This window comes from Anarhichas minor, unplaced genomic scaffold, assembly GCF_050575085.1.
Source record: "Anarhichas minor isolate MPS153535 unplaced genomic scaffold, ASM5057508v1 ptg000007l, whole genome shotgun sequence".
Classification (NCBI taxonomy): Eukaryota; Metazoa; Chordata; class Actinopteri; order Perciformes; family Anarhichadidae; genus Anarhichas; species Anarhichas minor.
The window spans coordinates 5,628,040-5,651,790 of record NW_027466453.1 but is presented as its reverse complement, the minus strand read 5'-3'; the positions used below and the strand labels follow the sequence as shown (position 1 = coordinate 5,651,790).

Sequence of the window (23,751 nt, the reverse complement as noted above, 5' to 3'; positions counted from 1 at the left end):
TCTGACCATCCTGCTACATTGATTTAAATGGGAATGTCCGCTCTGCTCCGGCATTGCCATCCAAAGAGCCACGCCACATGTGTTTCGTACGTACGCGCAAACCCAGGCATCTTTGATCTAATTTTCGAACAAGTTCAGTAGCTCAGCGCTTCCTTGGGCGTGCCAAAACAAAATGAACTGGTCAAAAGCCTGAAGGAGTGAATAACTAGTCACTGATACATATCCGGTGGTTGGAGCCTTTTGTCTAAATGCTAAAAAATCCTCCACATGGAGCTTATCTCTAACTGTGTGTGTGTGTGTGTGTGAAATATTTGTCTAGTGTCGTAGGAATGTGAACAGCTATAGCAGCCAACGATAGGCTACTAAATGAACAAAACAAAAGCAGGTAAAGACACGATGTTAAGCTGGAAGGTATTTTTGCAGCATCACATTTTTTTAAATGTTAAAAATAAAAAAGGAACGTTGCTTTTCAGTGTTTTCTCAGGGAAAACTGGTTTTCATCTTGAAAGTGACATTTCCCTGTCCTAACCCATCTCCTGTTTTTTTCCATTCATGAAAAAACAAAAAACAAATCACACTTCCAACAAATACAAATTAATAAAAATAAATAAATAAATACATTTTCAATAAATATATGAAAAAAATATGTTTACACTCTTGGAATCATTTCAAAAGAGTTTTTGACATTCACATGGTTGGTGCCGCCCTCTACTTTGCTGGTGGCAAACACGAAAACACCTTCAACAACAACAATAAAAAGACACAGAGAAAGACAGGAGCAGAGTAGAAAAAAAGAGAAGGTATGGAAAGTCAAAAATAAAACAAGACAGATTTCATTCTTTAGGTGTGGCTTCCCCCCCCCCCCCCCCCCCCCCCACTCCAGGCAGTATTTGCTCAGTGTTTTTATGACAACAGACACGCCAGAGTTCTTTTGTCTGTCTTGGAATCTACTTTTCCCACTTGTGAAAAAGCACATTTGTTCATCTCCGCCTGCCTCTCCTTTCAGAGAGGCAGACAGAAGCTTCAGTTTGGGGCTTAGGCGTCGCCCTGCGTCCTCCTGCATCCGTTGTCAAACGTAAAGGAACATAGGAAGGGCTTTTAGTTGCCTAATTGTGGGTCTAAAAAGCCTGGATGTCCTGTTTGACAGGCCTTTCTACTCTAATTCCACTTTTCAATCACCTTCAATTACTGTAATTTCATGGACTTGAAGAGTGAAGAGTTTCACTGTCATCTCTACGTTAGCTTAAGATGCTATTTTTTTTTCTTTTTGTCCTTCCTCTGCTACCAAACGGATACCTGTTGCTAGCTCTCCTCTGTTTAGTCTCCATCTATCTACTCAGCTCCCCCGTCCTCCGAGACATTCTACCTGTGGTGTGACTAGTGTCCTCAAAATGGGGCTAAATCTAACTAGCTATCCACTATTCTCTCCTCCATTAAAGGCAACACGGTATCATAGCTTCATCAGTGTAATTCGGGAAATAATTTATGGGATTCATGCTTCTCAAAACGCTCGAGGAAAAAGCGTCTTTGTCTGTCTCGCGTCGGACTAACGCCACGTAGACCGCGTCAGATCTTTTCTCTCCGTCATTTCCTTCTCTGCACTCAGGACGCCTTGATTGTTAAAGTAACAACATTAACAATCCAGTCTACATCAAGACTCCTTTGATGCTTTCTCGAAAGACGTCCTCTTTTTGTTGCTTTGCTTTGAGAACACACGTTTGTCTTCAGTCAGAGAGAGCGAGGAGAAGAGGGGAGAGCGGGTTTTCCTGGTCGTGTGACAACACGTGTGGTCAGGTGGTGTTGAGGGTGATGATCGATGTGATGTGGGCTCTGTCATTGGCCGGTGTCTTCCTGCGCCATTTCGACTACCCGGCGGAGGTTTCCTGTCGGTTTTGAGTCCCGTGTTGCGTGATGGGAAGGTCATGTGCTTTCTTGATTCATTAAAACGGGCGGACAACGTCTTTCCCTGGCTGTGAGCTTTTTCCTGCATTTCTCCGGTCAGGTGGGACATCCTGTCTTCGGGCTTGTCGTCCCCCCCGTCCCCCCCTTTCCGGGGTGAAGCTGCCCTTGAAGGCTGATTAGAGATCAGCTCAACCTGCCTTCACCACCCCCCACATGTACGCATTTCTGCAAAAAAATCTGTCATTTGCGGGGGGGATATCTCCTTCGTATCCCCCCCGGATCAGCTTCAAGGTAGAACTTTCCCCGTCCTCCGTCCCGTCGCTTTGGAATAATGGTAGGAAGCAAGGCAGGAGGTAAGGAAATAGGGAAGGAAAGAATGTGGGAAGGGCTGAGGGAAGGAAGAGAAAAAAAAGGCCAGGCAGATGACCCTCGCCCTCTCTTCCACACGACATTCCTTTCAGGGATGGGACTGCGTCCCGTTGGACGACGAGAGGAGTCTGGTCTTGTCCTTCCCCGAGCCCCGCCTCTGCAAGGTGCCACCGCTGCCGCCCCCAGCGTCCGCCGCACGCTCCTTCTCTCCCCGCTCCCGCTCGGAACCGCTCTCGGAACGCCGGGAGTTCTGACGCGAAGGGGTGCTGGGCTGGCGGGAGAGCTGTCCGTTCTTCTCGTCTGAGGGGCCAGGGGTAAAACCGGGGGAGAGAGGACGTGAAACAAACAACAAAACTACTGGAACATGTGGTTAGCGTGTGTGTGTGTGTACTTCTTACCAGCCAGTGCCTGCACAGAATGCTGATCGTGAGTACTCAGGAGCTGAGCCTGAATCGTTTCCACCACTCTCTTGAATCTGCGACTGGGACCTGGTTGGGAGAGCAGTCTTTATTCATTCATTTGAAGGTTTAAAACAGTGAAAATTGAAACTCCAATTTTAAATACAGAATATAGAAACTCAGCCTCAAGGATACAAATGTAAAATAAACACAGATGAGCATGAATTTGAAGATCAGAGTCAATAATATAAAGGCCTTAACACAATAGGGTCTTTTCTTTCTTTTTTTTGCGTGAGATTCATTCACACGTCAATATATTTTGTTGTTTGTTGTTCTGTTGTTGTTTGTGTCACGAGTACTTTCACACAGAACATGGTTAGAAAGTATTACGCAGCTTAAAAAGCAATATCGTTTTGTTTGTCAGAGCGAGGTTGATCGTCAACCAATCGCACTGTGCGGAACGGACATATTAAAAAACGTATACTGCATTGCACACCAACACGGAGGCGCTGTAGTCTGAACCAAGACGGCAAACTTTATTATTCCTTGCAACCTTCACCTTTACCTTTCACAATAAAAGCCCACAATAAAAGATGTGTAGTATACGGCGTAACTGTTTACCAGAGGGAAGCTATTTGCAATAAGGAAACACAATAAAACAGCCTCCAGTAGCTTTAAGCTATACAAATATTTGACTTCCAGAGGACCCAGGTAGTGCGTCCTGCACGAATCCATCAAACCTTTTATTGAAAAAGTGCTGCAACCGTCGCAAATTTGCATCACTGCCGTTATGTTTTGATACAAAAACATTAGCTGGTGTTGTTCTTTCTAAACCTCCAATAACTGATTTATCTGGCCACCTTGTGGGCAGTGGAAACAAGCTGCGAACTCAACAAAGACATGTTGTGATCGCCTTTCAGGGAATAACCGGTTTCTCACCGCAAGGTAACATGGGACTAAGAAGAAGCACGTGTTACAATTGCACGTCTTACACCTGTAGCTGTGTGTTGCTCTTCTCTTATCTATCCTCCACACAAACACACCGTCCTACCTGTTATTAGAGTGAAGGTGACGCTGTAGATGCCCATCTCTCGTCTCGTCTCCCTCTCCACTCGTTCCCTCTCTCGCTCCCTCTCCCCCTCGGAGAAAGCAATGTCCACCTACAGAGAAAGAAGGAGCACGCGTCCGTGAGTTCATGATGCTCACACACAAAGACCAAAGACGGTTAAAGAAACTATGTACATGTTTCAGTTTCTGAGATATACTCATTTTGAGTATCCTCCGATGCTTCATACCCCTTAAAATCTGTTCAACCTAACTTAAGAGGTTATGTAAGTCAATAAGCCATAATCATTGATAAAAGTATTGCAATTGTAAATGGACATTGGTTTCCATCAAAGCATATTTTTCATGAACAATTCTAAATGTAGAAACATGAAAACACAATTCTCAACCAAATTAACATAATTTTTTAGTTTTTGAAATGTGCTCAGTTATATGAGCAGAGTAAAAAGCCGTTGATCGTTTTAATTCTGTATTTGTTTGTGTGTTTCTCTCAGTGTCCCTGGGTGGGATCCATTGGGTTTTTGTAAATTAAATGCTCTCAGTTGTGAGCTTAAGTAACTTCAAAGCAGAACACAAAAAACATGCGATTACATGGATGTATATTTATATATATATATATATATATATATATATATATAAGCTTAATACTATTTAAAATGTTGGTTAAAGCTGCTTGAAAGCTTTAGATCGTATGCCAGTAACAGATTGGTAAATCATTGAATCTTCATGTATATGATGCTTACATTGAAACACTCAAAGTCTTCACTGAGGTGTTGACTAGAATCTGATAAAAACTTCAGTGGGTTTGAATGCTGCGTGGCCAGCACAACATGCATTTGTTAAAGATGGAGTTGGGAGTGTTGGGTCTCAGGGCTGAAGATGTAAAAAATAAATAAAAGTAATAATACTTGGAACTTGACAGGCTTCTGGAAGACAGAGGGGCCCCCGGAGGACTTGTACTCTGCCCGGAAACTGTTCTGAGACACCACGCTGTGGCTGAGGGATGGGATCTGGAGAGGCAAAAGAAAAAGGGTGACACTCAATATTTAGTCTCTGCCTTTAATGCCGCAAATTGTACTACACAGCGAATGCCCGAAGTTGTCGAGGCGTACTGAAGCTCGAGCCATACTCACTGAGAGGAAGGCGTGGACGATGTCAGCCTTGATGGAGCTGAGCGGCTTGTCTTGAATCATCACGAAGATCTGCTCCTCTTTCTCCAGGCTGATGAAGTTACCGAACCAGGACTTCTTAGCCAGTCTGCAAATGAACAAGTGTTTGACATGTGACCGATTCCTTCCAATGACATAGTGTTCAGTCAAGGATTTGACTGTTTAAATAATTCTGGTTATACAGTTAAATCTGGCTGGATGAAAAAACAGAGAGTTAGCTGACAAAAAAATCTCTGCGCTGGAGCTTGAAAGTATTGAAGCTCTAAACGCTACGTAATGGACCTCGTGGTGAGATTGTTTCGTCAACCTACAAACCGTTGTAATATTGTACTGTGTTGCAGGAAAACAAACGGAGACTTGTGTGGACTTACTCTGGACTGGACTCGGGAGTCAAACTGGACATGTCCTCTGACGTGGGGACTAAAAAAAGGAAACAGAGAGAGAGAGAGAGAGAGAGCGAGGACGACAGAAGCAAAAGGCCAGTGAATCTTTATGACAGGGCATAATCTAATTGCCCTAATTAGAGATTATCACACAGACATTAATCAACACAGCCGCAGGCTACAGGCTGGGGCACGTGGCCGTTTCTCGGTAATAATAGATTCTATCTTGGATGCGAGTAGATTTACTCTGATTGTTTAAACTGTTAGCGCAGCATCAAGTTACTTCATACTTCATTTAGAGGCTACTACTTTTTTGAATTTTGTTATCTCAAAGTAGTGAGGATTCACACCATCATCATCATCCACTGATAGTTTGTTCAAACTCACCTTGCAGTTTGCGCCGATGGAAGCGCGGCGAGCCCAGGAGGTTGTTTTTGAACGAGTTGAGCCTCGTTCTCCAGTGGGCGGAGCTGGAGGCGGCCAGACCGCCGCTGCCGCCCGGGCTGGAGGGCGGCGTCAGCGACAGCGAGGCCCCGCCGGCCCCGTCCGCCCTGGAAGAAGAGGACGAGGAGGAGGAGGAGGGAGGGGTGGTAGAGGAAGGGTGGTGGATTTGGTGCACGGGCGTGCCCAGCGGTGTGGGCAGCGGCGAGCCCTGCGGCGTGACCTGCGACACAGGGGGAGGGGCGGCAGAGGAGTTAGAGGACGAGTGGACGTTCTTGGACTTGAAGACGGATGGAGAGGGGAAGTTGAAGAAGCGTGGGATGGGGGAGAGGAGTGGAGAGGGGGACGGGGAAGGGGAGCGTGGGGTGTGGAGGGGGAGGGACTTCATGGAGTGGAGTGGGGGCCGGTCGGCCTGGCCCTTTGAGGGCAGGGTCTGTGTTTTTGGGTCGGGTGGTGGGCGGGTGGGCCGAGGCGTGGTGGCGCTTCCTGGTTTGGGGTCTTTGGAGGAGGAAGCGGAGGCGACTTCTGATTGGCTGAAAGTGAAGACCGGGCTCTGATGGGCAGACAGAGAGAGAGAGAGAGAGATGGGGAGAAGGAGGGAAAGAGGGATGGAAAAGATGAGAGAAAGCAATGGTCATGAATTATGGTTCATGGAAACGATTCTTCAACAAGCCTCGATCAGATGGAAGATGGATTTGGGGGATCTCTGTTCTTGGTTACAGCTACGTATGTGTTTTAGTCAGTTTTTTTGTCCAGACATTTGTATGAGGCGACATGGCGTGTCTATGAAATGAGAATGTGAATGACTGAGAAAGTGATGGAGTGTGATGGAAAAGGCTGCCATATCTTAGCAGCGACAGTCTGAGCGAGAGTTAGCAGAGAAAATAAAACAAGCATCACAGGAAATTTGGTTTGGTGTTGTTGATGGCCTAAACTGATATCTTTAAATTGGAGCCGCTGATAGTACATATATGTTTAATATATACTGCAAGTTCAAAAGGAAAAGTCTGGAAAGACAGATACAAAACAGCTTTAGTACACAACACACAGCACATTACAAAGAACAGACCAAACTCAACTCCAAGCCCACTGGTCCCTAACAAAGGTGGATAGGTTTAATCACATATGACTCAAACAGTAGGAAAATATTGCATTTATTCGGTACTATTTTCAGCTGCGGATGAATACACATTTGATATGCTTTGACCTATTTTCTCTTACAGCGGCAGGATGATGCTTGTGGGATTGATTTAAAATACACCACAGTGCCCATGTTCATGGCAATAAAGGAACGTGTCACCCAGTGCAACAGTGTGACTCACTGGTGTGTTTATTAATAGTTCTTAGACAACAGTTGAGCGCTATGGCGCAGAGGATTAAGATGTATCAGGTTTCAGATACACAGAAAATACTGTATTAATAAATGTTGTTTTTTTCATGGTATTTGTTGACAATTACAAAATATGATCACCTTTATCCTTCAAATAGGACAGAGAAAGTCTGTATTAACTATAATACCAGCTTCAGACTTTGGTCTTTACTGTATGTGCAGACCATAGGAGTAGGAGCAAGACGGACATTGAACTGTTTTCCGTGCTCATTTGACTAGAACAAAAGACAATGGCTACTGTTGTTAGTTGTTATGGTGACATAACTTATGTCAGTAAATGAGAGGTGCTGATCGGGCAATTTTATAACCTTTGGACAGAGCGAGGCTGGGGCTAGCGGTTTCCCCCTGTTTCCTGTCTTTGTGCTAAGCTAAGCTAACCAACTGCTGCTGGTAACTTCATTTTTACTGTACAGACATCATCTAACTCTTGGCAAATTAAAAGGAATAAGCTCACTTGCCAAACTGTTCCTTTAACTGCTTGTAAACAAACTAGTAATATCTATGATATGCAAATTATTATATAAACATACTGAGTTCCCTTTGCTCATTAGAATGTGTGAAACTGAACGCAAAGAGATCACCATATACTGTATGTAGAAATGCTTGCCAGACATTAAAAAAACGAGACAAACTGTGCACATTAATGCAGCTTTCAGTGCCAATCCCCCACTCTCATGAGTGTAATCATTTAGTCAGATTATGTGATGTAAAGTACAGAACAGAACATTTCACAGACCTGGCCAGGATCGTTATAGAGACATGGGGGAGATTAAAATGGGAGATTCTATTTGGGAGACTCACCCATGTAGCTGTGTGACACAAGCATGGTTGATTAAAGTGTAAACTCGTAGGTTAAAAAACTTTTAATTTGCTTTTTGAGTGTAAAAAAAACTCAAAATAGTTGAACTCTGTGTCTGCAGACAGCAGGTCAGACCCTGTTTTAAGGCAGCTAGGTCAGAGGCAGTGAAAAGGTCTATAACACGGTTAATAAAGTAGAGAGACGTTCTTACCCTGGGACTGCTGAGAGGACTGGAGGACAGACCTGTGGACGCTCCACTGACTGAACGAGACCTTTTGAAGACAGCAACAAACAACAAGTCATCGAGGCGAATGGGACTTTTAGGTGCAACAATTTCCATCAGTTAAAAAAATAATGTCATGTTACGTCAGTCCTGGTTCTGACCTCTGACTGTGTGCATTAGTGTCCAGGGCCCTGCGAGGCGGGGTGGGAGACCCCCCTTCTGTGACACTGAGGACCTCCAGGCTCTTCCTCTCTGGACGACAGCGACCATGACGCGTCAGCATGGGGGAGTCCACTCGCTTCCTGGGGGGGTCTTGGAGGACAAAAATAATAGGAAAAAAAGAAAAGGAAAATCGGAATTTTATCTTTTAAAAGAATCGACTGAATTTTCAACGGTCAGAAGAGAAGTAACATTAGATTTCACAATCAAGCTTTTGTCTAAAAAGGTTATGCAGCACGTGTTCTCACCGAGGTCATTTCTGGCTGGCAGATCCTCATCTTCACAGCTGGGGTATCGCTCCTTCCTGTCCAACAGGAGGTAGTAGATCATCTTCTCCTGGTTCTCCCTGCAGAACAAGATGCAGAGCGACGGAGAAACCGAAGGTGAAAAAGAGAGGAGACACAGAAAGCTTTTTGCCGACGGAATCGGAAAACACAAGAAAGACAAGAGGCTTGTCAGTGTCACATGTGAATAAATAATGGCAACAAAAAAAAACATTGTAAATGGGATGGTCCGGACAGGTAAGTAAATAATCTCTATAAACAGAAATCTGCATATGAATGCAGAATCGCTAAGCGTTCTGGTTTCCGTTTGTATTCCGAGTTGTATTGACTAAAAACATTTAGTAGATAAACAGTCCATGTGGAGAGAAAAATAGGTGGAATGCATCGGTGGAAAAGCAAGCTCGGAACCCTTCGGCTGTCATCTGCCGATGATTCAGCTTTTTATAAGCTAGGAAATGTATCATTAACTGAGTGTAAACCGGCTACTTGTGAAACAAAACCATTCGTAGACGTCGTCTCTCAACTCCAAATCTATTCTTTTTTTATTTTATACATTTTTTCCTTATCCCCGTCTCCAATGGCTACACCAGAAACCCAGAAATATTGGTCATTGCCCCCAGAGGCTCAAGCATCGTTAGGCCGATAGTTGATGGGTTCAGGGATTGTATCGTAAGCAGTATTTGATTAATTGTTTCTAGATAGAGTTAACGTGACACACTAAAGCTAGACATTGTTTTAAGTGAATCAAAGTTGCAGCTTGAGTTGGAAAGTCAGCTCAGTTTGACGTTTTTGTTTTGCTTTTTTAGCTAGCTATTTAGCCCACAAGCTAATTAAGCAAAAATATCTGTTGCTAAAGTTAACGGCAACAAACCCTAAACACCTACATGTTAGCAATCAGTTGCTTATTAACACATCCAGTAAACACGGAAAAACATTAAAATTGATTTGGTTTGGAGTGTTTCTGGAAAATGTTAGTCAAATACTCCTTTAAGCTAGGATTTTTTGTTTCCACTAATTCTTACAATCATTGTTTGGCTCCATATCTGCTACAGGCTCCACTATGTTCACCAGCTAGTTGCTAAATTTGACTGTCTGCTGTTTGGTGCTGGTCAGGCAGTATACAGCGGGTTTATCACAGTTGTTTCACTGACAACAGCTGCCTACTGTGGCTGGTAACGGTTACGATGAGAGCTGTGAGACTCAGTCAAAACAGTGAAGGTACCAGCCGGAAAAACAAAACAATGAGCTTAAAGATGCTAAAACGCTTCTGCTTCTGCTGTTGTGGGTAGTGAGAGAGCTCATCAGAGAAGGGGGACACAACGGATGGGTGGACACAGAGATAAAAGAGCCCTTGTTGACATTGTTGCTCTTGTTCCTGCCATGCCAGGCAGATTAATGATTTAACTAATTGACAGGCCACAAAAGGACAAAAAAGACAATGAGGGAAAGAGACAGAGAGAGAAAGAGACATTGTGAGAGAGAAATTAAAGTAACTACACACACAATTATACACGTTCTCAATCCCAACTCGTCAAATACGGCAGCTTGGTCAGTGGCCCTACGCTTCAAACTACTACGTAGCTAAGGCTACCTTACGTATGCAACGTAGTAACGTTACATAACTTTTAACAAACCAAGGTTGACTTTTGGTTTCCCACGGGAAAACAAACCGCAGTTTCGTGGCTGAAATTCATGTGTTTTTGGACCCAACCATCCACCCAGACCTTCTCCCTTTGCAGACGATATTGCTCTGTGTACTTCGTAACCTCACTTCGTTCTTTACTCCCCGCCATAACTACGGTCACATAGAGGGTCATAGTCTGATGTCGACTTGACATGTTTGTTCTACTTGTCTAATGATTGCCTAGGGATCAACCGGTGCAGTGGAGACACAGGTTTACGTTTTAAATTCTTTCATTCTTTCAATCTATTTATATAAAATATGAATATACTCTATAGTGGATAATAAAGCAGATTTATCAAGCTATCTGATCAATGTTCTGTCATAAATTCCAACCGATACGTCTCAACACTGGTGCACAATGATGTATTGCCATCCATTCAAAGTGGAAATGTTTGATGGGTTATATTTACTCACTCCTCACTTGTAAGGTCCTGTGTGAGTTTGACCCGGTCTCTGAAGCACCCTAAGGAGTACATGCTTTCCAGGACATCAGGGTCCAGGTCTGTTAAGGACAGGATCTTCTTCACACACACACGGCGAGGCGCCGGCTGCTCTGGGCAAGGCTCATTACGGCCCCCCCTGAAGGGACAAATATGTAGTTGCGTGCAATTAAAAAAATTGTTAGAAACATCTCAAAGTTTACCGCACTTATAGACAACGACGGAGAACTCTTCACAGTCAGATATTATGGTGATGATTTGGGCCGCGGAGCAGTACGTTACACTGCTTCCTGCATTTTTTCCCCCACACTTTTATGATCTAGGGTTCATTGGAAGATTTCACACATTTTCTTGGGGAACATTCTCATTTTCAACACGGCCATAACAGCTAAGTCACTGTAGTACAAATATATTGGTATAAGCATTGGCTTTTAAAAACCCACTACTACCCACAGAAGTTATTTCAAAAAGCAATGTAGGTCACATCAAGCCAGGACTATATTTATATTACGATATACTGTATATATATATAACTTTATTTTTGAGCTTTTAGTGATTACAGTGAAAAATCAAATGCTAGTATGCCTGGTGTCGACTGACAATGTAAAACAGACGTCTGAGCTGCACACTGTATGTACAGTATGGTATGAGGTATGTTGCGTGTTAGAATATTGGCTGACCCACAATAAGAAGAGGCCGACATAGTTAAAGTGAAGGTGTGAGAAATTACAGATGTGGCCAGCGGAGCCAAGTGCCGCTATGCTACTTTAGTACCAACAATAGTGGCTTTGGTGAAGAAGGGAACAGGGAAAATGCAGAGGAAGAAAGTGAACGTGGTACTTACTGGTACCAGGGGTGTTTCTGTATTGCTTCTAGCTGTAATATAAAAAAAGAAGAAGACAATATTACAGCATTGATCAAAATATAGTTTCCTGATTTTACAGCTAATTTAATCCTACAATCATACATCAACAAAGATAAAGCATCTACTGTCTAACTGAACACTGGGATCTGTGTTTAAAAAATAAAATAAAAACCTGATTAAACAAGTCTAAAGCTACCAAGTCAGGATTGTTCCATCGCTTTGGTCCAGACTGAAATATCTTTTTAATCAGTTCATCATCAGGTACAAAGTTAATTTTACCAAATACCTGCAAAAGCCTCACGGTGAACATGATAAACATCACACTTGCTCATCAGCATGTTAGTCAATGTTAGCATACTGATGTTAGCATTAAGATCAGGTACAGCATGGCTGTAGACTCTCGTATCTGCATTTATGACCCCGGGAAAAGTATCCCTGCAGTCCAGTCCTGCTCAGAGTAACACAGGAATGAGTCCTAAAACCCCGAAAATGAAAAAGCATTTTTGCAAAGCAAACACAACACAAGCTTTAGAGATTTTAATGTTTAGTTCGAAGACATTAAATAATAATGCAATAATCCAAAACCCAATGGAAAAAAATCCATTGGCTTTTTTCCTTTCGAGGGAACCAGGGCGATGCTAACTTCCGAGGTTGGCCTGCAAAAATACGTCATCCCTGCATACAGTGGTAGCCATCGCATCAATACTCTACAGTATCTCTTAGGGTTGGTGTAATGGAGCAGCTGCAGTTCTGCAAGCACGTAAACAGCGGGCCCGCTGTGAACACTGTATGCCGAGAGGAAACCAGCAAGCAGCTGTATGTAGCCAGAGCTTTGCATTTGTTAACGTGCTCATAAAGTACAGAGGACACACTTCCCGTTTCCTAACTGATATGAATATGCTGAAAAAAGCAAAAAAAAAAAGATGTGTGGGTTCCGAATGTTCAGCTTGCTAGCGACAGATATACTCTTCAGCTGGATTGAAATCTGTCTCCCTGTGTGTTGGGTGGTTTCCATGGAGGCAACCAGCAGACAGACAGACAGAGAGAGACAGTCTGACCTGGTTTCAGGCTCCATTAATCAACAGCTCGTCAGACGAAGCCACAGCTATGATTAAATCTGCTCTGTTGTAGCTGAATGACTAAATGACCAGGCTTCCTCTCTGTCAGCAGTCTCTGCAAACCACATTATCACAGTAGTCTCCACCTCTCGGCCTCGAAAGCCTGGATTCCTCTCCACTCTTTCTAAACCTGAGCGCGGTGGAATTTCTTCCAGCTGTCCATTCACTCGCTCATTCATTCATTCACTCGCCCTCTCCCCTCTCTCTGCCTCTGGACTGCCGGTCTCCTTTTCAAGCCTTGCTTTCAGGAAGGGAAAGCTGGCATTTGGGTGAAAAGGAAGAGAGGTCCTCGCCCCCTTTCACCCTCAGCCTTCTCTACAGCCACTTGATCCATCCAATCAATCGCATTGTGCACACATGCATATATTCATGCCTCTCTTCCTCCCTACACCTCGGTTTCCGTGAGTCTCGTCTTCAAATGAACTGCTAACTTGGCTTTGAAGACAGAAATAAGAAACCCTGTCCTGTCATGGCTGACTCCACTCGTGCCTTTAAGCAATACCCAAGGCCCATTCCTCTGCTCTTTTCTTTTCCACCTTCCTCATCTCCTTCCTCTTCCCTCCGTAAGGTCCGGTGTCAGCGTCGATTTCTGTCACATCTCGAAGCGAGGCCTGGGGCCTTTCCTTTCCTTCCTCCCTCCTGAATGTCTGGTTCATGCTTCGTGTGCTGTGGAAACTGCTGTGGGGCAATGTGACTGTTTGCTCAGCCCTGCCTTCCTCAGTTACGGAACGCTCCTCCATTCATATGCAGTTCAGAATGAGAACAGCGGCAGATTTAGCACTGAAAATGCTGATTCATTTTTTTCAACAATATGGCCTTTATTTCAAACAGAGGCAGTCAAAAGGGGCTACTCAATTTTAGAACCAACGATTTTGCCATCTGATTTTATGAGCTGCAGCTAGCTAGCTGATTAAGCTAACGGTTGAAAACACTGTCTACGGCTCACATTTTACTCTTCCAGACAGGGCTTAGTTTGTGTGTGATTCTGAGTTTTTGACTGCCTGTGTTCTGGTACCTTTCTTTCTTTCTTTTATTGTTTATTTTTCCAGGGACAGCGCACAGTAAAAACTAATTGCACAAGAGCTAGCTAGAAGCTAATTTGCATCGGTTGTCAATGGGCAGATGGACAAAAAACAACCACATGACAATAAATGCACTACATAAAACAATACAATAGATAATGGTTCATATTTGCGCCAAGTCCCACGAGAAGAAGGCCAGGTTTTTTAAGTGCATTTTTGTAGTGGCCTACAACTTTGGGGTTCGTCGCGTGATGTCATTGGGCCCACAAAGACTTTTTCCTATGGACTTACACCGGGAGAAAGATATCTTTGAATCAGCGGCAATTTTTTTTAGCTAAATCAACTTCAGAGTACGTACACTTGAATGCCCCTTATTTTATGTATATATATCTATATACCATATATATACACATATACGAGGCCCTCTCCCTATATAAGCCCCATGGTCCCTCCCTGCTCACCGTGAGTCTCTTGTCAGGGTTGACTTCTATCATTCCTTTAAGCAAAGCTTGACAGTCAGGAGGTATAAAGTGGGGCATGTGGAACACCCCGCTCTTCACTTTCTCTAGAAGCTGGCGCAGGTTATCATGGTCAAAGGGCAAGGCACCCTGGGAAGGGGATGGGAGAAGATACAGAAAGACGAGGAAATAGGATGAGAGAGATGCAAAGAGATGAAATAGTTTAATGGCACCAAAACGTGTTACACTCAGCATAGTTAAAGGAATAGTTTAACAATTTGTGTAATAGATATATTGTAAAAAATAAATAGTTTTGCTACCACAAGCAGCCAGTAAGCTTAGCTTAGCATAAAGTCTAAAAGCCTGTCTAAGGTATCTAAGTATCTAAGGTAACAAAATATGCATACCAGCACCTCTAAAGCTACATTCTACTACATTTATGGATTAAACAAACAAGATATAACGTGTGACTGTAAGAGCTTCAGAGGTGCTGGTAGGCGGATTTTGTCACCTTTGTCGAACCATTCCTTTAAAGGCACCCTGCGGAGTGTTCTTGTAGAACAATACAGCTATGTCTTTGTGTTATGTTTCTCACAAAAAAATCCATTGTACGTATATGTAACGCTTTTAAATCCATCCTTGTCTATTTATTTCTGCTTTTTGTTGGTGCATTGCTGCATTTCTTGGCAGGTTACCGCCACCAACTGTCATGCAGTGGAAAAGTCGCGTCACCCACGCACTCTTGCATCCCACTACCTCGCTAGTCTGATGCACAAGATATAAACAAAATGGTGACCGGCTCATTCATCACAACATTGCTCCAGGCTGCCAATAGTTGTCAACATCTCCACAGGGTACCTTTAAGATTTAAGGCTGATACGCTGACAGTCTGGCTTGAGAGAAGACTGCGTATGAGGTTCAATGGGATTCTTGTTCTTTGTGACTTAAATAGCGGGAATCAAAGGGCAGAGAGAAAAAGCAACTCAATACTGGAAAAAAAAGAAAAAGAATAAAAGTATCTTCTTACCACCAGAAGAGCAAAGAGGATGACTCCACAGCTCCAGACATCGGCTCTGCGACCGTCATACTTCTCTCCCTGAAACCAAAATGCAAAGACATGGAAGCATTAGACTTCACACAGACTCCCACACACACACACACACACAAACACACACACACACTAACACAATAACACACTGAGATGGGAAGTAACTAACCCTTATGACCTCTGGGCAAGCATAATGTGGGGATCTGTGAAGAAAGAAGAGGCTATTATTAAATGATTTAACCAGATGCAACCATGCACACAGATAAAGGACGCAGGTGCTGATTGATGAAAAAGCTCTTTTATTCATTGATTAGACTGAATAGGTGAATCCAGACGAACAGCTACACTCCCTTACTAATTGTATGTGTTACATCCACGTTGCTCCTGATGGGCAGGCAGTTTAAAAAACGCTTTAGCTTTTAACGAACAAAGTCATCAATTATGTAAAAAGACACACAATAGAGCGCTGAGTAGATGTTCCTAATGTTCTGCACACTTTGTGTATGTCACCGAATTTACATGATCATATTTGTAGTTAATTTACAATACCAGATGTTATTTAAATAGGCAGATGAACAAGTCGCACCCAGGCGGCAACCTCCGGGTCTGAAACGTGAAGCCAATGGGGGAAGAGCCTTAAAAAATTGCATTCTTTCTGATGGCCATCAGGGGGCCTACTTCTCACTTGACTTATTACCTCAGTAAATTTCGTATACATGAGTTTATGGTCTCAATCGCTAGTTTCATGTCTTCCTCAATACAGCATGATGTTCATTTAATAAATTATGGTCCCATTTAGAGTCAAATAGACCATAAAGCGGAATATGCTTTAGGGCGGGGCTACTTTGTGATTGACAGGTTGCTGCCAAGGCTTTTTGTTTTCAGTTCATGAAAGTTAATTGTAGCATTTTGGTGGCCGACAAATTCTGCGTTTGGTTGTACTTCATCTTGTGTCACTTCTGGTTGCAAAAAAACAACATGGCGACGGACAAAATTCCAAACTCGAGGCTTCAAATCGGCAATCCACAAACCAATGGGTGACGTCACGGTCACTACGTTCACTTCACATGTACAGTCTTGGTCCCACATATGAATTCAAGCTAATTTTAGCCTCATCGATCTAATCCAGTACTCACCCACAACTGGTTTCCAACAGGCTGTCCCCAACTTGTAGCGAGGCCATGCCGAAGTCTGCTATCCTGATGTTATTCTTCTCATCCAATAGAAGATTCTCTGGCTTCAGGTCTCTGTGACTGGACACACACACAGACACATATGTTCAATGAAAGTCTTTTTCCAGACCATAAACCACAGCTACAGCTAACCTTGTTTGTACGCTTGGTAGACTTTCACATGATATGTAAATATTCATAGCAAAGGGGAGTGCCACTGTTCATTAAAGCTTAGTGATCTGCAGTGCAGTTCACTGCACAAGGACGCACGTGAATGCACGTGTGGATGACGCAATGCACAGCTCTGCTTGTTCGGATGTTTTGAAGTGTGAATGTAGGAGCTACTTCTCTATAGTCAGACAGGAGTACCAGCAGGGAAGCTAAGCAATGTACTGCTGTGTACGGGGGCAGCAGCAAAACGTATTTTAGCCACCTAAAAAAAATCTATATCAGTTTAAGTGCTATATTTAGAATATGTTCACAGGTTTACCTTACAGTGAGGCAGCTCTTTTCCATGGGGAACTGAAGCCGTCATATACATCTAAGATCTCGTAAAACACTACCAGACTCCATTGCAAGAACAGTAATTTCACCTCGCAGAACACGGAGGTTGCTGGTCTGAAGCTACCTCGAGCGGTTAGTTAGTTGTGCCATTGTGTGACTTTGGTGTTTTAAAGGGTTAGTTTGGATTCACCAAAGTCACACAATAAAACAAACTAACCAACCGATCGAGGCAGCAGTAGACCAGCAACTCCTGTATTCTGCGAGGTGAAATTATTGTTTTTTTTCTGGCTGCTTTGGACAAGAGCATATAACGGCTTAAATTCCCTGTCGGAAACATAGACTGCATTGCCGTCTCACAGGAAGGTGAACTGGGGATAATATTCTAAACATAGCGTACACTTAAACTGATATTGATTCTTGTTCAAATACATTTAGCTGCTGAGCCCATTCCACAGCAGCACATTGCTTTGCTTCCATTATTCCAGTCTGTTTCTCGAAACTGGGGGCGTGCCGACTGATATCTACTATACACTGACTATGGATGAGTACCTCATACAACCCCACTGGTGTCGGGTCACGGGACCACCTCATAAACGCAGAGTTTTGACTTGTGTTCACTGTAGCCCAATATTAAAAATATATATGTATATGTATATTTGTTGCCATTTACTGGACAGTTGATAGTGAAGAGGCAGACAGGAAACAAGGGAAGAGGGTTAGATTCTAGGTAGGTTATGGATAGGCGTCGCAGAGGTAGCTGGTTGGGGTTAGGGTAAGGTTTGAGTTAAGCATCGTGGAAAACGACTGGTTGTGGTTAACAATACATTTTGTCTCATTTTAAGGTGAGGGGAAACACCAATCGATGGGGGAACAGACTTTGACTCAACACCGACAAATAGCGACGAAACGGGTTGAGAGACAAAACTGTAAATGATACAACAATGAAAGAAAGGGCGGGCCTTAAGGTCAGCAGCCTCTCACAGACCATATGGAGTGACTGTGGCAGAAGTCGAGGGCGGAGATGATTTGTCTGAAGAACTTCCTGGCCTCTTTGGGGGTCAGCCTGCCCTTCTTCACCAGGTAGTCGAATAACTCTCCGCCGGACACATGCTCCAAAACCAAGTACCTGGGGGAGGGGGGGGGTGAGGACAGGGGAACATGTGAGACTTCATGCACACAAGCCATGGATGCTTCCTCCATACATAAAAACTCAAACAGACACCCACAACCCTCTATAGCTCCCGTGTCATGAGGTTATTATTTTCCCTTTCAGATTCAAGGTTGTTCCTTCTCTGGCGCAGATCCAGAGGGAAGATTAAAAAAAAAGAAAGAAAGAAAGACAGTCAGCGGAAAGGAGAAAGATAAAGAGATACTCACAGGTATTTGTTATTCTCATAGACATCATGCAGCTTCAGAACGTGAGGGTGCTCTATTAGTTTAAGAATAGCTATTTCTCTCTCCACCTGGATGGACGCAGAGAAGAGGAGACGTGTGGAGAAAGGTTAAGAAAGAGGGAAGGAGGGAGGTTAAAAAAGAATGGAGATTGAAATGTCAGGAGGAAGAGAAGGTGTATATGATGGAAGGCAGAGAGAGAGCGAGAGGGAAGAAGCAAGTATAAAGGCAGAGTTAGGTCAAATGTGGAGCAGAGAGAGGCAGTATTAAATGTTAATGTCAAATTGTTTAGTGTTCATTTATAGGCAGAAACAAGTTAGATTGAGTTGTAGACAGCGAGCAGAAAAAGCAAATCATCATTTACACCGATGAAGTGTGTTTTTAAAAGTTTGAAGGATAAATGGAAGAAAAAAAGGGAGGAACAAAGCTTAAGTGCAGGCCTGTACTTTAAGCTAGCTCAGACCGATACCTCCTCATGACTCAGACTTAAAGCTGCACTAATCAATATTTTTACATGAACAATTGACCAAATAATTCTCATCTACGGCACCGGCCGTCTGTTTTCGGCAAAAAGAAACTGTAAAACTCACTGTAAACACCCTGCTCAGCACCAAACAGACACAATATTAGACTCACACTATCCAGGTTGCATGAAAAATGCTCTCAAATGAACGCTAATGTTGCTCCGCGTCTGCTAGATGTGTAAAAAGGCAACTGTTTGCTAACGCTAAGCTAAGTTGCTAAGCTGCTCAGCCATATCAACATTAAAAGATGACATTATGTCACTTGTTTATTTACGGCTCGTTAAAATCTTCACAATGAAAGTCACCGGTAATTTTGCTGCTTACTCTTCCTCCTTGCAGTATCTGCAGACTTGTTTGCTTCCAACAGAGATAAAAACCTTTAATCTCCTATAAATTCTTCATGCTATAAGTCCCATACTACTTTGTTATTCAAGAGCTTTATTTTGAAGGAACAAGTGTACAGACTTGACAGTTAATATGTCCTGTCGTGATCGGATGACAACAGTCGCATTGAGAGGACAAGCGTTACCACGGCCACAATGACCAAAATAACCCATAAACCTTCATAAGGTCATGTGAGTGTTGTATTAAGATGGACTTCAAAATATCCAAACCTGTCCTTTAAAATGAATCAGTTATATTTCATATGTTTATCAGCTCTCATTTCAGCACCAGCAGCTGTCTATAGCATGACCTACTAAACATTCACTCACGCATATCGTTTCGCTCTCCACATGGGGGGGGGGGGGGGGGGGGATTACCGGATGGTACATTCATGGTAAAGTTGTTCTCACTGTGATCTAAGGACTCTGTAAGGTGTAAATGTTTTGATGAATCCCTTCATTTAAATCCATAGTCCATTGGTAGCTATTTGCCGATCCCTAATTAAAAAGACTGATTTGATTAAAAAGAAATGGATTGTGATGATCCGCTGTAATAGATAAATACATTTAGTGGCCACTTTATTAGTTACCCCTGCACAGTCTAATGCAATCCAATACAACAGCCCGTCCATGAACAAGTGCTTTTTCAACTGTGACCTCAATAACAAACAAATAATTGAATTAACACCTCGATAACAGTAAAAGAACAAACTTTATAGACATCGTAAAAGTCGACTTCATGGCAGCACAGTTGTATTGGATTGCATCAGACGGCTGTGTGTTGGTAAGAATCTGGCGATGCGATACATATCACGATACAGGGGTTACGATTCAATATATTGTGATATATTGTGATATTGTAAGCAAGGCGATATATTGTGATGCTGTAAAGCAAGGCAATATATTGCAATTTTTCAGACTAATTCTAGGAAAACTGTCTTAAAGAACAAACCGCCATATGCATTAAAATCTGAGTAAAAAAACAAGTTTATTTAAGTTATGTAATCAGAACAGTGGGAGCTGTATTTGTATTTATCACAGTCCGTAACAGCCAACATCATAGCGCTGCTTTTTTGTGCAATTTGAGCCACCGTCTGTCACGAGTCTCTGCACATAAATTATTTAATTAACAGCGTTTTTGAGAATCGATACAGTATAACAAAACATAACATCGCGATACTCAAGTGTGGGCTATATGTTTTTTAGACTGTGCCTATTAAAGTGGACACCGAGTGTAAACGAGAGGATGAGAAGTGGTCAACAGCTGCCAGAAAAATGCTCACAGACTTGTTAGGTTTTGCCTCTGTTGTCGTGCTGTCGACTCAGAGCAGGAAGCTAAGAGACACATCTAGAGTGTCGACAGGAAAAGGCTACTTGTAGTTAAACATGCTTTAGCTGACCCAGTAATGCGGTTACTGGCAGTTAGCACCCCCGAGTAGGCAGTGGGCAGCTTTCCAAAGCGATACAAGACGAGGGAGATACTATAAACCAGAGGAATGGGGACCGGTGGCATTTCCAGGTGGATGGAGGTTTCGTCGGTGGTGCAAAAGAGTTTTAATCACGCACTTGTCTAGATTCTATTCAAATCAGTGTTTTTTTTTAAGATTCTGGGATACGTATGTGTATTTACAAGTTCATCCTTTTTTGAAAATGTTAGATTCAGTGTTTTCTGTTTACAAACGTAGAATGGAACGTCGGTTCATTTTAGCCAAAGACTCGGTAGCGGCAAACCACCATTCCTAGAGGCCGTACCGTTTTTTTGGCGAAAGCGCTTTTAAAGATCTTGCACCCTCATCTCGGCTTGAGCTACAGAGACGTTTTCTCGATTATTTTATAAGCACGCAGGATTTTAAAAACAGGATTACAGATCATCTGTGCTTGTCCTGACACTGAAAGACAATTCTTCTATTCTTTCGCTGCTGCGATGTGCTGGTTTGTTTTAAGTCTGTGGCCTCGGTCATGTGAAACTTTTTTTTATGTTTTCACGATGCATTTTTCCCGGTTTTGCTTTTTTTTTAAATCTGTTATTTGTGTTTTGAAGTGGGGAAACTTTTACGCCGCCATCTTGGCCAGGACGAACCCCCTTTTTGCAAATGAGATTCAAAATCTCAACGGGATCATCCCGGCTAGATAAAGGTTACGTAAAGGTCAAATAAAAATACGAAAACACACAAAGCCACAACACAACTATTTGCTTGAGCCCCACGTTTTCCCAGGTGCAACCTTTAAAAAAAGAGAAACTAGTAGTCGGCCACATTAGAAACGCAAATGTGGAACAGCTTTGTTTCTTTTTTTTTATACTTTTTTTCAGTTTTTCAGTTTTCAGCTGCAGTATGTAGCTTTCATCAGAGGGCTTAATTAGCAGAATGGAATCATCTCCATTGTTCTGTGCACAGAAGCAGTGTGCCCACACACTCGGCGGCTCCACTTTGCAACACGCAGACGGGGCTTTTTTTACTTGACTAAAATAAAAAAAGACATTTGTGTTGCTATTTCCGCAGGCTGGAGAGAGCTGCAAGCCGGCTCGATCCGGAGCTTTGTGGCTACTGAGGTGACAGTCGTGGGGATGGGTACGGGGGTCAGACACGAGCACAGCGTATATATACCTTCATCAGGACCGATTCGGAGAGTTTCTCTCTGTTGACAATCTTGATGGCCACCTTCTGTCCTGTTATGCAGTGGACGCCCAACTTCACAAGCCCTGAGGGACACAAAGAGACACGGGGGGAGAGGGGGAGAGACAGAGAGAGAGAGAGAGAGAGAGAGAGAGAGAGACTGTTTGATATCTCAAATCATCATGCAGTGTGAAAACAGGAAGGGAGGCATGTCATAAATAATTCAAAAAAGCTTTACTGACATTGTCACAAACATGGGCTAAACTCGGCTCACATAAGGACAGAATAGAATGTGGATGCACTTTCAAAAAATACGTGATGAATTTCGTTTTAGATCCTTTAAGAGGTTGTGATCAGAATAAAAAGAGGCTGGGTGAATAAAGCAGTGATTTTGAATGCTGGAATCAGCTGTTCGCCCTGCGAGAGGACACCCCCCCCCCCCCCCCCCGCCCCACCTTACCTGTCTGTCCCTTCCCGAGGGTCTTCTCCAGCCGGTAGGGCCCCACGTACTGGTTGGACGGGCCCACCGTCAGCTCCTTGCTGCTCATCCTGAAATTCTATACACTCCCGCGAGGCGGATCAAGACGGCGGTGGCTCCTGTGCGTAACGCCGTAGCGCCGCACATCCCAGGGCGGCTCTGGAGGCGATGGGAGGACCGGTCGTGATTCTAACGCCGGGCCCTGCAGGCTACTCCCATGCACTTGTTTGTCATGCGGGCCAGCCGCTCCGGCGCCGGGGAGAGTGAGAGCTGGTCCCCGGTTTCCACCGTCTCAGCACAGGCCTAGAATAAAGTATTACCCGGGCTGTTCTTCTTCGGTTTCGCGTCGCTTTCAGGGCGGCACGGAAAGCAGCATCATTCAGAGTAGAAAGAAGAAGAAGAAGAAGAAGAAGAAGGACGCGTGAGGTTTTGACCGGTGATGATGGGAGGAGGTATAGTCCCACCGACCCCACCCCCACCTTTTTGCTATAAATAACAGTAGTTTAAAGCTAATTGGTGTGTTAGCTTATGCAGCCGGCTAAAAGTGGAGCAGAAGAGAGAGGTCTCATTCGGGCTCTGCATTGGCCACAGATTGATTCCTGTAAGAGCAGGGTCTCAAATATCCCGAGTCAGAATGCCCCTGATTGAATCCATTCTCTGATCGATATCAGGGACCCCCCCTCCACACACCCTCCTCCTCCTCCTCCTCCTCCTCGCTGCTGCTACCGTCCAAAAAATGTTTTCACCATCCTTCCCAGGCTCGTACATTCCCCTCCTCTCTCTCTCTCTCTCTTGTCTCCCCTTCTCTCGCCGGGCCTCTCTCTCTCGGTCAGGAGACTGCCTTTTCTCTCTCTCTCTCTCTCTCTCTCGTGCAGATGCCCGCGCGTCGTCCAGATAATAATCTATTATCACAACAGCATCAGCCAGAAGAATGGGTTTTCCAATATCCGGTGCACACTTTGGCTCACCCCTCCCCGGCCCTGCATCAGGAAATAGAGGAAGAGAGAGAGAGGGGAGGGGGGGAGAGCATTAAAAAAAAGAAGAAGAAGAAGAAGAAAAAAAAAAAGGCAAACAGCCGCGGGGGCCAGACCGGGCGAGACGGGACGTGGGGCGGGGGGAGAACAAGCGACCCTCGGTTCGGGACGGTCGCGGCGGAGAGGAGAGGTGCGCTCGGTGTGCCGGCGTCAAGATCAGCGCTCGGCCCGGTGATTAATCCTGCTTCTAGAAACAACAAGCATCCTCAGCTGGCCTGGTGGTGGTAGCAGGCTCCCGTCCCTCCCTCTTCCTTCCTCCCTCCTTTTCTCTCTCCCTCTCTCTCTCCCTCTCTCGCTCTGTCTCCCTTGTCTCTCTCCCCTGGCCGGCTGTGCTCATGATATCACCGCATCTCCTCCCGCAGCCCGGCGCTT

At 44.0% G+C, this 23,751-nt stretch overlaps 1 protein-coding gene across 3 annotated transcripts; it reads right to left on the bottom strand.

The window, feature by feature from the left end:
• Positions 1-885: 885 nt before the first annotated feature.
• On the bottom strand, positions 886-23,024 carry brsk1b (BR serine/threonine kinase 1b). Of its 3 annotated transcripts, none has more exons than XM_076083450.1 (20): positions 22,328-23,024; positions 21,859-21,953; positions 18,331-18,416; positions 17,939-18,079; positions 16,414-16,530; positions 15,447-15,480; positions 15,257-15,325; positions 14,233-14,379; positions 11,611-11,642; positions 10,741-10,905; positions 8,607-8,704; positions 8,301-8,451; positions 8,128-8,188; positions 5,674-6,280; positions 5,275-5,323; positions 4,868-4,991; positions 4,643-4,744; positions 3,721-3,829; positions 2,670-2,759; positions 886-2,571 (listed from the first exon to the last, which is right to left on the bottom strand). In XM_076083450.1, the coding sequence occupies exons 1-20, from the start codon at positions 22,413-22,415 to the stop codon at positions 2,360-2,362; spliced, it is 2,577 nt and encodes an 858-aa protein (XP_075939565.1). In that variant the 5' UTR covers positions 22,416-23,024; the 3' UTR covers positions 886-2,359. The 3 variants fall into 3 exon arrangements, with proteins under 3 accessions (XP_075939565.1, XP_075939561.1, XP_075939560.1); XM_076083446.1 differs by having other exon boundaries at positions 886-2,583; positions 2,673-2,759; positions 22,328-23,023; XM_076083445.1 differs by lacking the exons at positions 17,939-18,079; positions 18,331-18,416; positions 21,859-21,953; positions 22,328-23,024 and having other exon boundaries at positions 886-2,583; positions 2,673-2,759; positions 16,414-16,600.
• Positions 23,025-23,751: the final 727 nt, after the last annotated feature.

Bases quoted from the DNA above. Each gene is read 5' to 3' on its own strand.
- brsk1b (XM_076083446.1), bottom strand. From the start codon at position 22,415: ATGAGCAGCAAGGAGCTGACGGTGGGCCCGTCCAACCAGTACGTGGGG. The intron at 18,080-18,330 runs GTGAGTATCTCT...CCCCTCCCCCAG, and splicing joins TATGAGAATAACAAATACCT to GTACTTGGTTTTGGAGCATG. The intron at 6,281-8,127 runs GTAAGAACGTCT...TCTGCCCATCAG, and splicing joins GTCCTCTCAGCAGTCCCAGG to AGCCCGGTCTTCACTTTCAG.